The sequence below is a fragment of the Rhodamnia argentea genome, chromosome 2, assembly GCF_020921035.1.
Source record: "Rhodamnia argentea isolate NSW1041297 chromosome 2, ASM2092103v1, whole genome shotgun sequence".
Lineage (NCBI taxonomy): Eukaryota > Viridiplantae > Streptophyta > Magnoliopsida > Myrtales > Myrtaceae > Rhodamnia > Rhodamnia argentea.
In genome coordinates, this window is record NC_063151.1 from 16,999,021 (window position 1) to 17,013,696 (window position 14,676).

Below are 14,676 nucleotides of genomic sequence, written 5' to 3' on the forward strand. Positions count from 1 at the left end.
CCAGATGGAGAATTTGATTCCGCCGACTTGTGAAGAAAAGGCAAAAGGCGCTTGAAGTCATCGAAACAGGGCTTCATTTCTGGCTCAAGTATCTCCGGCATAGTGCGCTGCGGGAGGTAAGCGAGGTCTTGCAAAAGGATTCAAGTCAATTTCTACGTTAGCCTGAGACCATCCCGTGTTGTGAAGAATTGGGGAAACCGGCTGATATGCAAGCAACAATACAGTGATTTGAGGGTTGTTAATCCCGCAGACTTAGCCAGTAGAACCAGCTCTAGTCCGTGAAAGCAGAGTCTTGGATAAAAAAAGTTAGGAGGATATTGCGCTTCACTGGGAACATGTTCTAAGCAAATGGATCTTAGAGGGAAATGATGACGCTACTAGTGCAATGGAGAGCAAGATGCATGAAGCAAAACAGAGGAGTTAAGAGAGGAAGGGCGAAGGCTCGAAGCTCGCTGATCTAGCGAGCCCCGAGCTTGTCGGCCTCGGGCGAGCTCGAGATCACTAGGACCGGCCAAGCCTCAAGCTCGCCTGTGGTCGGCAGAAACTAGAAGGAAAAAAAAATTATAAAAAAGAAAAGATAAAAAAGATAAATAATTAGCGTTGGCTTCTCTCTTTTTCCTTACCCAAAAAAAAGATAAATAATTAAAAAATTTGAATTAAAAAAAAATGAAAAGAAAGACAGAAAAAAAATTTATTAAAAGGAGTCCATGGAGGAAAATTAAATCCAATTTTCCATATCAAACGGTGAAAAATATTTTTTGGGTCTTTCTCATATTTTAGCTAAATACCGGAAAACATTGTGATTTTCTTAGGAAACAACTTTTCAGAAAATATTTTCCGAAAACCTCACATTTTTTGCAAAGCAAACTAAGCCTAAGTGCTGGACCAAAAAAAAAAAAAATTAAGCCTAAGTGCTGTCTATAGTAACTAGTAAGAGGGTCTCTTTAATGACATCTTCAATTAAAGGATTATAAGAGGTTTGGGTCCGCAAAGGAAAGACATAAGGTTGAATTTTTGGTGTTGGTGCTTAAAAATGGGATAATTACCAAATCAATCATATACTTATTATACGAATGTCAATTAAGCACTAAACTTTTCAATTTTTCTAAAGAATTCCTAAATATTAGTGTGAAATTCCAATAAAGTTTTTTCGACTTAGCGATTTCTAGCATGGCCGGAAGGACTATATTGAAATTTTGCACAAAAGTTTAGGACCACAATGGTAAAATTGAAAAGTTAGGATCGTATTGATCTCCGTACAATAGGTTTAGGATCGTATTGATCTCCGTACAATAGGTTTAGGATCGTATTGATCTCCGTACAATAGGTTTAGGACTAATTTGATAGTTTTCCTATCTTTTTTTTTTTTTTGGTCGAAGGTAGTTTTCCTATTTATTAGTTCTCCGTTTGTTTGACAAAAATAAATAATTGGAAAATATTTCCTTAACAATGATTGCTTATATTTTTTACAAAAAAAAAAATGAACAAACAAAAAATATTTTCATCTTTCACGAAAATATTGGATACAAATTATTGGCAATAATAAAAATACTAATAATTTTAAGTGATATAAATGATTATATTTAAAAAAATATTTTTTAAATTATTTATTTGTAGCAAAATATGGAGCCTAACATCACAATGGACAAAATCTTTCTTCGAGTGCAGGATAGATACTAATGGCAGACGCGCTCGTCATTCTCACGAGCTGGATTCTCTTCCTCTGCAGAAGAGGAGCCACTCTTTCAGGGCTAGGGCTTCCGCGTGTTGATCTTGAGGGATTCCTACGTGTCTGAGCCGGTTCTCACTTTCTTCAAATTTCAAATAAGCCAATGCGAAAAGCACGTCTTTTTCTCATCCTAATTGAGATGGGCTTTCAATGGGGTCAAATGAGAGACGGTGTGTCGACCGAAGTGTAAAAGGGGACTCCGGTATGAACAAGATATCAAGGCAAATCCATGTAAAGTTCTTGACTGCCCGTTTTTGTCTCAGTAGCACAAATATGGCCGGGCTATATTTGAACTAGAATGCCATGTCGTCCAGCTGGGTTGACGGACTCCGACCGCTTGTAAGTTATTCGCTCGACCAACCTTCCGTGAACTGATGCTCTATGAAATTATTCTGCCGGAGACAGGACTTTCAATGGATTTTGCTCGCTTCTTTTGGCTCCCTATTGATGAGATGTATTACAATCGATCATAATACTCGATGTAAAACTCATAGCACAAATCACCGTATTCACGTCCGTGCGGCCGAACCCGCGAGCTCTCAGTACGCTCGTCCTCGAACTTGTGCGGCTACGAAGTAGTCCCTTGGACGGTTTTGGCAAGAAAGTCCTAATCTTGGTCAAACTTGGATATTTCTTTCCAACAAAATAATAATTTTTGCGCGGCAATGTTGGATAATTTTCACCCAACAGGAAACGTATCTTCACGTGATTTGATGTGACTTTCAAGAAAAGAAATTATAATCCAAGATTTCTATTCTTTTCAAATGTATTTAATGTATTAAATGGATCTACATCCTTGATTCCGTAAATCGTTCAAACTCGAGACATTAGCTTAGGAGCGGACTTGAAAAGCGGGGGAATTCCGGGCACTTCTAGATTGTCCACATAGTTGTAGCGACGATCTCCTTCGGCTTTGCGACCAGGTCCGAAAAATCTCCACCTGGGAAGTAGATATCATTTAAGGATTCGATTCGAAAAGGCAACAGGGATAACAAAAGGGTTGAACACACTGTTACCTGCTTCTTTGCAAAGGAGCTTCTCGGCGAAGGAGTCTTATCATCCTGTGCAAGAATAATGCTTACTTCTCTAGTAAGTTGCCGTGCATTTTAGGGAATTCCAATTGATGGCCAAAAGAAAGAAAAATTAAGGCGGCGGGAGCGCACGTCTTCGAAGATTACAATCTTTGTTTATTCCCTTGTACATCTTAAAAATTACGTTGAGATATTAGGCGGTAATTTTTTTTTTTTTGGGTAAAAATTTTGAGTAGTTATCCAATTTTTATATTTAAGATTTCGTTTTTCTTCTTAGCTTATATATTTCTTGTTCTATGCTTAGAATTTCATTAGAGTTTTTTTAATTTATTCGCGTCCAACTATTTCTAATGCGTCATTGTTTGTCGGAAATTCCAAAGTATCATATGTGAGAATAAGAACGACGAATGAGTTGGACAGGATCAGCCAGTTTCCGGGGCACATAATGGACTAAATCCTGTCATGCTTGCCAATTAAGGAAGTAGTGAGGACTAGTATTCTGTCGAGAAAGTGAAGGTATAAATTGTCCTCTCTTCCAGAGCTTGTGTTTGATGACCAAGGTGCCAGGGATTCCTTCTCTCAACCATCAATGCCTGAAAACTTGGTGAAGTTAATTGACAAGGGCCTCTTGCTTCATGCTGGCCCCATACAAAAGTTTGAGCTCTCTCACAAAAACTTTTGCCCCACGAGTGACATTGACCGCTGGATTCTTCATCTATCTAGAGCCTTCGTTAAAGAAATCGTACTTGACATTTGGAAAGGATAGTTTTACAAGATTCCCACCTCCTTATTTAATTGCCATGACTTGATTCATTTGGAACTGTACAAATGTTTGGTGAAAATCCCGTCAACGTTTGAAAGATTGAAGAACTTGGAAGGTTTGGTTCTTCGGTATGTTAAGCTATCTTTGGACGGGCTTGAGGCTTTGATTTCTCGCCGCCCCCTACTAAAACGTTTGATTTTGAAGAATCTAGTGGGGGTTACGCAAGTTAACGTTGAAGCTCGCAACCTCGAGTGGCTTAATGTTAAGGAGCTTTTTAGGATGTAGCTTTCGGTGTTATGAACAGTTTGAAGTCAGTCACGGTAGGTTTCTCCAATGATATTGCTAACAAACGTGGACCCGATAATGCCAACTCGAGCAATTTGCACAAACTCTTCCAAAATCTGCCCAAAATTCAGAGTCTCAAGCTTGAAAATTACTCTCTGAAGGTACACATTGGAAATTTTTTTTAGGACTTTATCCACTATTATTTTTTTGGGATGAAAGTATGTCGGTTCTTTAACAAGACTTGGCATTTATCGACACTTGATTTTGGCTGATTTGTGCAGTATATGGCTATTGGAAATGTTCCGCAGACACCGCCTAGTGAACTACTACATTTGAAATACCTCTTTACATGCATAGACCTCAATAGTGTGGAGGAGATTTTGACTGTCATTTGCCTGATTAGAAGCTCTCCTCAGTTGAAACAAGTAGACTTTTAGGTGAGTATGATCATTGAGATCAGCCTCTAGCGGACTAATCTAGTACTTCTTTGAAACTATTATCACAGATCTCATTTAGTTATTTGTGTTATTTATTCACATGTTTTATTAGTTGGAATTTTTTTTGAAGCACTTACTGAACCAAACTTAAAGTACAATGACCTATCACTGTAGTGTAAGTGGATTTTGCTAAATAAGTCGTATGCTATAACATGTCATACTGAAATAAATAGATGAATCCTTTCCCATTTAGCAAAATTGTTCATCATAATGAAAGATAAATGGGTATCGGAGGAGTGTTTCTAACTTTGTATCAAGTTTACGAATATATATTTGGTAAATTTAATTTGATTTGATTTTGGTGATCATGATGTTACCTTGGTGCTTCTGGATCATTGGTTTGAGGAAAAAGAGAGCTTATCTGTACTTTATAGTGATTAAATTTATGCATTCTAAAAGTGAATCACTATACAAGAATAATCCTTTTCATCAAATAAAAAAAAATATTGTAATATGGGCATCATAATAAAGGAAATAGACAAATTAAGCTCTCTGTTTCTTTTGATAAAATGACCATATTAAGCTTTCTCTCTACGCATCTCTATGTTAAAGTCGCTCTTTGGTCGTTACAAATACAGAATCGTGCCAAGGATCAACAGACTACAAGGATCGGGACAATGGCCGACTTTTGGGAAGACCACCGTGCGTGTTGCCTAGAACAAGCCCAAGTTGTATCAATGGGCAGCATTTCTGGCAGTGAGCTAGAGCTGGAATTGATGAAGTTTATGCTTACTAGCCCGCCGAAACTACAAACGATGACGATCCGGCCAAATTCCACATGTGAAGAAGGCAAGTTGCTCAGGGAATTGTTGCGGTCTCAACGAGCCTCAACGCAAGCAGAGGTGATCTTTACCTGATCCTGTTGATCCGGCAGCCAACCCACGTTAAGATTGAATTACGCATAGGAGTAACAGCCACTGCAATTGTTTTGCTATGCTGTGTTGAACTTGAATATACTGTTAAAGAGTTCTTTTGTAGTGCAATGAACTGGTATGAATTCCTCACGTGTCTCATCTTCGAGAATTTGATATCAATATTTTTTTTTGGGATCATTTAAGTACCAAATTGAAGAAAAAAATGATTACTTTAATACTAACAACGAGAAATTCCGACGACCTTATCGGAGTTGGCACTTAAATGATCATGTGATATTGGAATTGAATGTAGAAGAAGGAATTAAATTAAAGAACATATGTATGGCTTGAAGACTTCAATAGTCGTCCATTCACCAAGAAAGGAGAAAAGAGAAACCCAGGCCATAAAATGAAGAGGAAAAGGTGAAAGGAAATTTGAACAGACATATTATGCCAGATACTTTTCCACCTTTTGCGATGGCTCTACCGATTAATAATGATTCTTTATGAGCTATTTAAATGTCTTATTTGGAAGTCGTTTAATCACCAAAAAACGAAAAAGAGGAAAAGGAGTAATACTGTACATTTGGTCAAAAGGTTAATTAATTAATAGATAAGTCCAAAATTTTTAGCAAAAATGATCCGTCGTACGGCTATGAAAAATGTTTTCAGTATCAAAAAAATTTCTGCAAAATAAATGCACCCTTAGTTTAATTGTTATAGCAATGGAACACGTACAAGAACTACGAAATTTTATTTGTTATATATACACATATATGTATATGTGTGTAACAAAAACTCCAAGATATTACTGTTGGCACTCAAAAAATCCACCTGCGAAAACATGGGCTGTGCATATGAAGATCGATACACGTGCAGAACACATGAGGAGTCGACACACGTGCAAAACACGCGAGGAGTCGACACTTGAGTGAAACACGAGAAGGAGTGAAACATGAGAAGAATTGACACATGTGATAAACATGTGAAGAGAAGGCGCTTCGACAAAAGGTGAAGAAGGCATGTGCCGAGCAAACGAAAAAGCAGATAAATGTTGATATAGATGCTAGACTTTCTCCTCTAGTCCTAAACCTTTTGCAATTTTGCCAATTCAGCCCTTTCGGACAATTCTGGTTGGCTGACGCTGACGTGGACGCCGGCTGGTACCGGCCGTTAATGACATAAAATTTTAATATTTTTTGATTATTTTAATTTTTAAATTTTTTCTTTCTTTTTTTTTCTTTCTCTTCCCTCTTCTTCCTCAACCTTTGGCCAGTCGCTGTATTGGGGCGAGCGTGTAATGCACAATCTCCTTTTGCGTATCCAGGGCCAGAACCCCCAACTCTTGGGCGAAGTTCTGCAACAGCTGCTGCGAGACCACGAGCAGGGCATCATCCATGAGCGAAAGAAATTACTCAACTGTGACCGATGAACTTCTTAGCCCGGGCGATGTCATTGGAGGAGAGGACGGCGGCCAAAATGTACTTCTACTGTTCGATCCTGTGTCTCTGGTCTGCGATTGAAGAAGCGCTTACTAGGGCTCCCTCCATCGCAGCGCATGCAATCTCTCTCTCGGAATCTCATCGATTCAAGTCCCTGAGCTGTCTTCGAAGAACTTGAAAACCCTACCTCTTTGGGGCGACAGGAAGATTTTCGGCACTGCATTGCCGATGCCGACCGTGATTTACGCAAGCTTCACCTGAGCTGTCTTCGAAGTCAAGTCCCTAGGCTGTCTTCGAAGAACTGAAAAATCCTAATTCTTCAGGATGACAGGAAGATTTCTGGCACTGCACCGCCTATGCTGATCGTGATTTACGCGAGCTTTGCCTGCTTGCCGACTGTCGCCTCTGGCCAGTGATTGGCCAGAGGAAGAAGAGGAGGGAAGAGAAAAAAAAGAAAGAAAAATAAATAAAATAAAAATAAGAACAAAAAAGAACAAAAAAATATATTAAAATATTATGTCTTCGGATGGTGTTTACGTTAGTATTGGCCGGTCAAAATTGATCGGAAGGACTGAATTCACATGGTTACAAAAAAGTTTAGGATTGAATCGGAAAAAAAAAATTTAGGATTAAATTGATACAATTACAATAGATTTAACACTTTTTTGGTAATTTTTCCAAATAATCTTTTAATCTTATCAATAAATTAACATGCAAATCTTACAATAAGATTTAATATACTTTAACACTTGAATTGTGATATAATTTCACGGACAAAATGCACGGAGAAAACCCTTGCAAATACATAAATGTATATATACTACCGCCAGGTAAAGTGCAAAATTCGGTCAGCAAATATTGGTCAACAAAAGAAAAGTTGACCGAATATTTCCAATTCAAGTCCACTGGTTGGAGTCCCAATAACAATCCAAAGACTTCAGTAATCCGATATATTTCTTTCTCTATTTTGTCGAAGCGGATTCTAATTTGATATCAAGATAGAAGAGGAAATATATACTACTCGGAATTAGACATGGCCACGAGCCGATTTGAGCCCGGAATTAGCCCCGTGGAACAACTGGAACCGGCCCGGCCCCTCACGGGCCGAAACCTGTTTTAAAAAAATCGGAACCGGCCTGGAATCGGAAATTCCAGGCTGGTTCCGAACCACCAAAAAAAAAAAAAAAGGGAAAATAGCCAACGGCTCTTCCCCCCCTCCTAAAAAAAAACGGCCCAAAATTGGGTCGTTGCAATGCCCCCTCCCTTTTTTTTTTCCTTCTTAAATTTTCTATAAATATCATTACTCCCTTTCATTTTTTTTCACAATTTCTTTCAATTCTATCAAATTCTCTCAAATTCTCTCAATCCGGACTCAATTCTATCCATTTTCTGAATCGGCTTTCCGCTAAATTTTTTGACAAAACTAGCAAGTGGAAGCGTAGGCGGTGATAGGGGAAAGAGCCCGATGCGGATAGGGATGGGGGAATCTGATTATCTTCAACCTCATGATTAATATGCTCCTCATGAGTTTACATGTTGGGTGGACGTTGATGATAATATCAACTGTATTCCCAACGTCAAGCATGTCCCAATGCAAGAAAGTCTTCATCCTCTTACCGACGTTGAAGAAACGTCGATAGCAAAAGAGTCGGAACGGCAGGCCCGGGAGAGTACATCTAACTTATGACAACACTTCGGCAAGGTACATGTAGGCGGAGACAAATACAAGATAAACTATAAATATTATACGAAATCATACAATTTTAATAAAGGAGACGACTATAGAACATACCGTCGGCATCCGACCCAAAAATATGCAACGCAAGCGGGGATCGACACTAGACAACAATAAATGTTCGGGTATGCCAATCTTAACACTTCTCTTTTATTTCGTTGCAGTGATGAACTTTATAAAGAAACATTAGCTCAATATATTGCTATTAAACATTTACCATTTACTACTGGTGAAAAATTTGATTTAAATTTTTTGATAAATACTGCATGTACTCCGCAAGCAAAACCTATTCCGAGAACTACTCTTAAACGCGAACCTTTTAGGGTTTATAAAAAACAAAAGAAAGGCTCTGCAAAACTTTTTCACGGATTTCAATGGACGTGTGCATATAGGTAGCGACATTTGGAGTGATCCTTAGCAAATTCATTTTTATATGGGTATCACATGTTATTGGATAGGTGATGATTGGAACATTCAAAAAAGAGTACTTGCATTTTGAGTGTTTGATGAAAGACATATCATCAATAATATTTATAGAATAATTAGGCAAGTTTTAGAATAATATAATTTGATTGATTAAGTTTTTTCAGTTGGTTTTGATAATGCCGCGTCAAATACCACTTCTACTCCCGAGTTAGAAAATATTTGTAAATCCTCTTTTGGCGGACAATTTTTTCACATTAGATGTGCTTGCCACATTTTAAATTTATGTGTTCAATATGCTTTACGAACTCTTGAAGCTTTTCCCACCCCAATAAAGAGAGTAATTAAATTTTTATGGAGTCTTTCCAAGTTATGAAAGAATGTGGCATATTTTATAAATCACACGGACAAAAACTAAAAAGATTTCTAAAAGAGGTTTCAACTCGTTAGAATTTTACCTACGAGTTGCTTCATCAATCTTTTACTTATAAAGATTTATTATATGCATTTATTTCAAATAATTTTTAAAAAATTAGTTTACTCCCACAAGATTGAGTTATTTACAATTTTTTTTTAGATTTTTTGAAAGTTTTTAATGATACAATTTATACTTTATCTGGTGTTTTTTTATCTTACTACGCATTTATTTTTAATAGTGTATTAATATTGCTATTGTTTTTTTGTGAATATGAAAAAGAGGCTCATTTAGCTTCGACTATTATAGCAATGAAAGCAAAATATGCCTGCATTCCTATTGTTTATTTGGTTGGTATTGTTTTTGATCCACATACTAAATTAGATGGTTTGTATGATTATCTAAAGTATTATTATTATGATTGTTTACAATTAAATAAAACAGTAGATATTAAAACTATACAAGTGGAGGTTAGAGACGCTATAGTAGCATTATATAATGAATTATGTAATAGATATGGTTTAGGTGATATTGGATCTTCTCAATCTAGTGCTTCACAAAGGGAAGAGAGTGGTAGACTTAATAGAGGGTATAATCTGCTTATTAGTCGGTAAAAAAGACAAAAGGGAGCAACATGTAATATTTCCAAATTAGAAAATTATTTAACCATTGCTTCTGAGTTTCGTGATTCCAAACATAGCACATATTTCAAAATTCTGAAGTGGTGGAAGATTCATTCAACCCAATTCCCAGTTCTCGCTCTCATCGCAAGACAGATGTTAGTAATCCCTTCTTCAACGGTTGCGATTGAACAAGCATTTAGCGCTGGAGCATTAATTTTGGACGACCGCCGTTCAAGATTAAATCAGGATGCTATGGAGGCTCAAGCTTGTGTCGATGATAGACTAAATTTCTACAACAAGAGCTAGATCGAGACAACGAATTCTTCAATGATGATAGTGGAGATATCACCATCACGGGTACTACAACGGGTAGTGACAACCGACGATGAGGTAAGTTGAGATTATCAAAAGTAAAAGAACTACATGGTCTTTAATTCTTCTATCCCCAAGAAGATATGTAAGCGCTTAATGATAATTCATTAAGTTCAAGCCCCTTCTCTCTCCCTTTTTTTTTTCCCCAAATTTGATTAGAATGTACAATTTGATTATAATTTATAATTGATAATTTATTATTTTTTTATTTCATAATTTTTTTATTTTAAATTAAATTTAAAATTTGAAAATCGGAATTGGTCCTTGAAGAGGCTCTGAATCGGCGGTTCCGAACCGGACCCGGGACCTCCCCTTCAAGGGCCGGTTCCGGTTCAAGCATGGCCACAAATCGGAACCGACGGTTCATGGCCCGCGGCCATGTCTACTTGGAATATTTAGACATCCACAATTAGTCTCGGGTTGGGTTACGTCTAACGGACTCAAACTCGAGACATAGAGTCTCAGTGCTCAATACTTCTGGAAGCAAAATCTTTACTTCAAAGTCAAAGATCAAATGGCAACCCATGGTCTGGACAAAGCATGAATGAAGGAAATTTAATCACGCGTCCGCGACGGCTCTAATGTTTCATATCGGAAGTGCCAAGATGTCTATGCTTATAACATCGTCCCCGAAAGAAGAAAAGGAGTTTATTGTGGATCATTGTAGAAAGATCACGAGGCAATCCGCTCGGCTTGGGTCATCCGGCTTCATTTCATTTCTGCTATTTTAAGTCCTTCAAAACCAACGGTTTTTTTTTAACTGAAGGTCCTAGAACTCACTTTCGGAGCAACATTGATGATAAGTTTACGTTAAAGGGCACGCACCACAGAAGGCCAGAGAGTTGGAAAAGGAGTGGGGCACACTTTCAAAAACTTGTTGACGAAGGAGTTGTAAAGTAAGTAAACTTGTCACAGAAGGGGTTGCCCTTTGCCTCTTTTCGAATTTTTTCCACTTTAAAAGGCCAAACCGGCTTCCCTTGTTTCCCTGTCTCTCTCCACTTCACTACTCCCCTTGTTGTTTCGCCCTCTCTGTCTCTCTCAAAGGCTGAGCGAATCCATCGCTAAGCAAGAACAATTCCGCCGGTGAGCAATATAGCCGAACTTTACCTATTTTTCCGATTTTCACTAGCTAACCATTTTCATATTTAAGATTTAGTACCATCCTTCTTCTTGAGAGTTCATATATTTTCTCATTTTATACTTAGAATTACATTGGATTTTTTAATTTATTTGCTACCCGATTCGTCATTGTTTGTCTGAAATTCTAGAATATCGCAGGTGAGCGTAAGAATGACGAATGAATTTGACGTGATCAGCAATTTACCGGGGTACATAATGGATCAAATACTGTCGGGCCTGCCGATTAAGGAGGCGGTGAGGACCAGCATTTTGTCAAGAAAGTGGAGGTACAAATGGTCCTCTCTTCCAGTACTTGTGTTTGATGAGCAATGTACGGAGGATTCTTTCTCTCAACCACATCAAAACTTGGTGAAGATAATTGACAAGGTCCTCTTGCTTCATATTGGCCCAATACAGAAGTTCAAGCTCTCTCACAAAGAATTTTGTGCTACTAGTGACATTGACCACTGGATTCTTCGTCTATCTAGAGCCTCCGTTGAAGAAATCGTACTCGACATCTGGAACGGGCAGTTTTACAAGATTCCCACCTCCTTATTTAATTGCCAGGACTTGATTCATTTGGAATTGTACGGATGTTTGGTGAAAATTCCATCGACGTTTGAAGGATTCAAGAACTTGGAAAGTTTGGATCTTCAGTTCATTGAGCTGTCTCCGGACGGGCTTGAGGCTCTGATTTCTAGCTGCCCCCTACTAAAACATTTGATTTTGAACAATCTAGTGGGGATTACGCAAGTTAATCTTGAAGCTAGCAACCTTGAGTGGCTTGATGTTCAAGGAGCTTTTCAGGATGTAGCTTTTGGTGTTATGAACAGTTTGAAGTCAGTCACGGTAGGTTTCTCTGACGATATTGCTAACAAACATGGACCCGATAATGCCAACACGATCAGTTTGCACAAGCTCTTCCAAAATCTGCCCAAAATTCAGAGTCTCAAGCTTGAAAATTACTCACTGAAGGTACAAATTCTGAAATATTGTTAGGACTCTGTTCACTATTATTTTTTTGGGATGAAAGTATGTTGGTTCTTGAACAAACCTTGGCATCTATTGACACTTGATTTTGGCTGATTTGTGCAGTATTTGGCTATTGGAAATGTTCCGCAGACACTGCCTATTGAACCACTACATTTGAATTACCTCTTCACTTGCATAGACTTCAATAGTGTGGAGGAGATTTTGACTGTTATTTGCCTGATTAGAAGCTCACCTCAGTTGAAACAAGTAGACTTTCAGGTGAGTATGATCATTGAGATTAGCGTCTAGTGGACTAATCCAGTACTTCTTTGAAACTATTATCACAGATCTCATTTAGTTATTTGTGTTATTTATTCACATGCTTTATTAGTTGGCAAACAATTTGAAGCGCATAGTGAACCAAACTTAAAGTACAATGACCTATCACTGTAGTGTAAGTGGATTTTGCTAAATAAGTCGTATGCTACAAGATGTCATACTGAAATAAATAGATGAATCCTTTCCCATTTAGCGAAATTGTTCATCATTAAGAAAGATAAATGGGTATCGGAGGAGTGTTTCTAACTTTGTATCAAGTTTACGAATATATATTTGGTAAATTTGATTTGATTTGATTTCGGTGATCATGATGTTACCTTGGTGCTTCTGGATCATTGGTTTGAGGAAAAAGAGAGCTTATCTGTACTTTATAGTGATTAAATTTATGCATTCTAAAAGTGAATCACTATATAAGAATAATCCTTTTCATCAAATAAAAAAAAAAATTGTAATATGGGCATCATAATAAAGGAAATAGACAAATTAAGCTCTCTGTTTCTTTTGATAAAATGACCATATTAAGCTTTCTCTCTACGCATCTCTATGTTAAAGTCGCTCTTTGGTCGTTACAAATACAGAATCGAGCCAAGGATCAACAGACTACAAGGATCGGGACAATGGCCGACTTTTGGGAAGACCATGGTGTGTGTTGCCTAGAACAAGTACAAGTTGTATCGGTGGGTGGGATTTTTGGCAGTGAGCTAGAGCTAGAATTGATGAAGTTTATGCTTACTAGCTTGCCGAACCTACAAAAGATGACGATCCAGCCTAATTCCACGTGTGGGGAAGGTAAGTTGCTCAGGGAGTTGCTGCGGTCCCGACGAGCCTCAACGCAAGCAGAGGTGATCTTTATCTAATCCTGTTGATTCGGAAGCCAATCCACGTTATGATTGAATCACTCATGGGAGTAACAGTCACTGCAATTGTTTTGCTATGCTGTGTTGAACTTGAATATACTGTTGAAGAGTTCTTTTGTATTGCAAAGAACTGGTATCAATTGCTCCCGGGGTTCATCTTCGAGAATGGTGTTAAAAGGGATGTAAGATTCTTACATATATGCTGATCATCCATGGGTTTATCAGCATCCCTTACATGCTGTTAACAATGATGTTTCCCGAGGTGGTTGTACTCATGAAAGCTCGGATATATCTTCCATTTTATAGGTTAAGTTGGGATGACTATACTTGTTCTCCAAATGTAGAGAGGAGCTGTGTATGATCTCGGTACATGTGAGCCAACTCACATTCCCATGGGCTGATATGGGCCTAACATGGGACTCATATGATCCAACATAGTGGGCATAAGGACACTTCAAATGCCAAAATTTGTGTATCGCACTCACTTTGATGTCAAAATTTCGTCCTCTCACTTAAGTGCCAAATTAGAGAAAAAACGATCACTTACTTATCAACGGCGAAAGATTCCACTCGAATAATATACGTGGCATATATATTTAAAAAACTTTAGTGCTAAGTCATTTATAATTAAAAAAATAAGTCCATGTGATCTCCACATGGCAATTTTTTTTTAAAAAGAAAGTCTATATGGAAATTTTATTAAAAAAATCAGTTTTAAACTTAAAAAAAGTTAAAGAAATATTTTTTTTTATTTTTTTATATTCATGTATTTTATTAATTTTTTTTATCTTTTTTTTTTTGTTTTTTAATTTTTTATATTTTAGATTTTTCTTTATTATTGACTGGATCTTCCGGCGGGCCACATAGATGCCATGTAAGATTTCCTACAAAGTTCACTGGAGTTGGCATTCAAATAATCGTTTTTCAAATAAGTGATCCAAAAATAATTTTAGCGCCAAAGTGAGCGTCGTATACAAACTTTGACACTTCAGTTGTCCTTTTGCCCAACATAGTGGCATCGGATGAAGGTACTAACCGAGCTTCGAACACTGTTCGCACCAAAAAATAAAAATACCGAACGGGTGATAGCATTATCGCATCCCGAATTTCGGTAAGCTGGGAATGGTATACCGAACAAGAGAAAGTATCGCTACATCCCGAAGTTCGATAAGTTGAAAGCGATACACCAAAGGGCTGCGGGGTTGCTAATTCTTAAGATT

At 37.6% G+C, this 14,676-nt stretch overlaps 2 protein-coding genes across 2 annotated transcripts; both read left to right on the forward strand.

Moving 5' to 3' along the window:
* The first annotated feature begins 3,771 nt into the window (after window positions 1–3,771).
* Window positions 3,772–5,279, forward strand: LOC125313876. Its single transcript, XM_048274780.1, has 2 exons — window positions 3,772–3,969; window positions 4,884–5,279. The coding sequence occupies exons 1-2, from the start codon at window positions 3,820–3,822 to the stop codon at window positions 5,160–5,162; spliced, it is 429 nt and encodes a 142-aa protein (XP_048130737.1). The 5' UTR covers window positions 3,772–3,819; the 3' UTR covers window positions 5,163–5,279.
* Window positions 5,280–10,182: 4,903 nt separating this feature from the next.
* LOC115757540 (F-box/FBD/LRR-repeat protein At1g13570-like) lies at window positions 10,183–13,701 on the forward strand. The gene is made up of 4 exons (XM_030697822.2): window positions 10,183–10,187; window positions 11,438–12,263; window positions 12,384–12,539; window positions 13,178–13,701. The coding sequence occupies exons 1-4, from the start codon at window positions 10,183–10,185 to the stop codon at window positions 13,454–13,456; spliced, it is 1,266 nt and encodes a 421-aa protein (XP_030553682.2). The 3' UTR covers window positions 13,457–13,701.
* The last annotated feature ends 975 nt before the right edge of the window (window positions 13,702–14,676 follow it).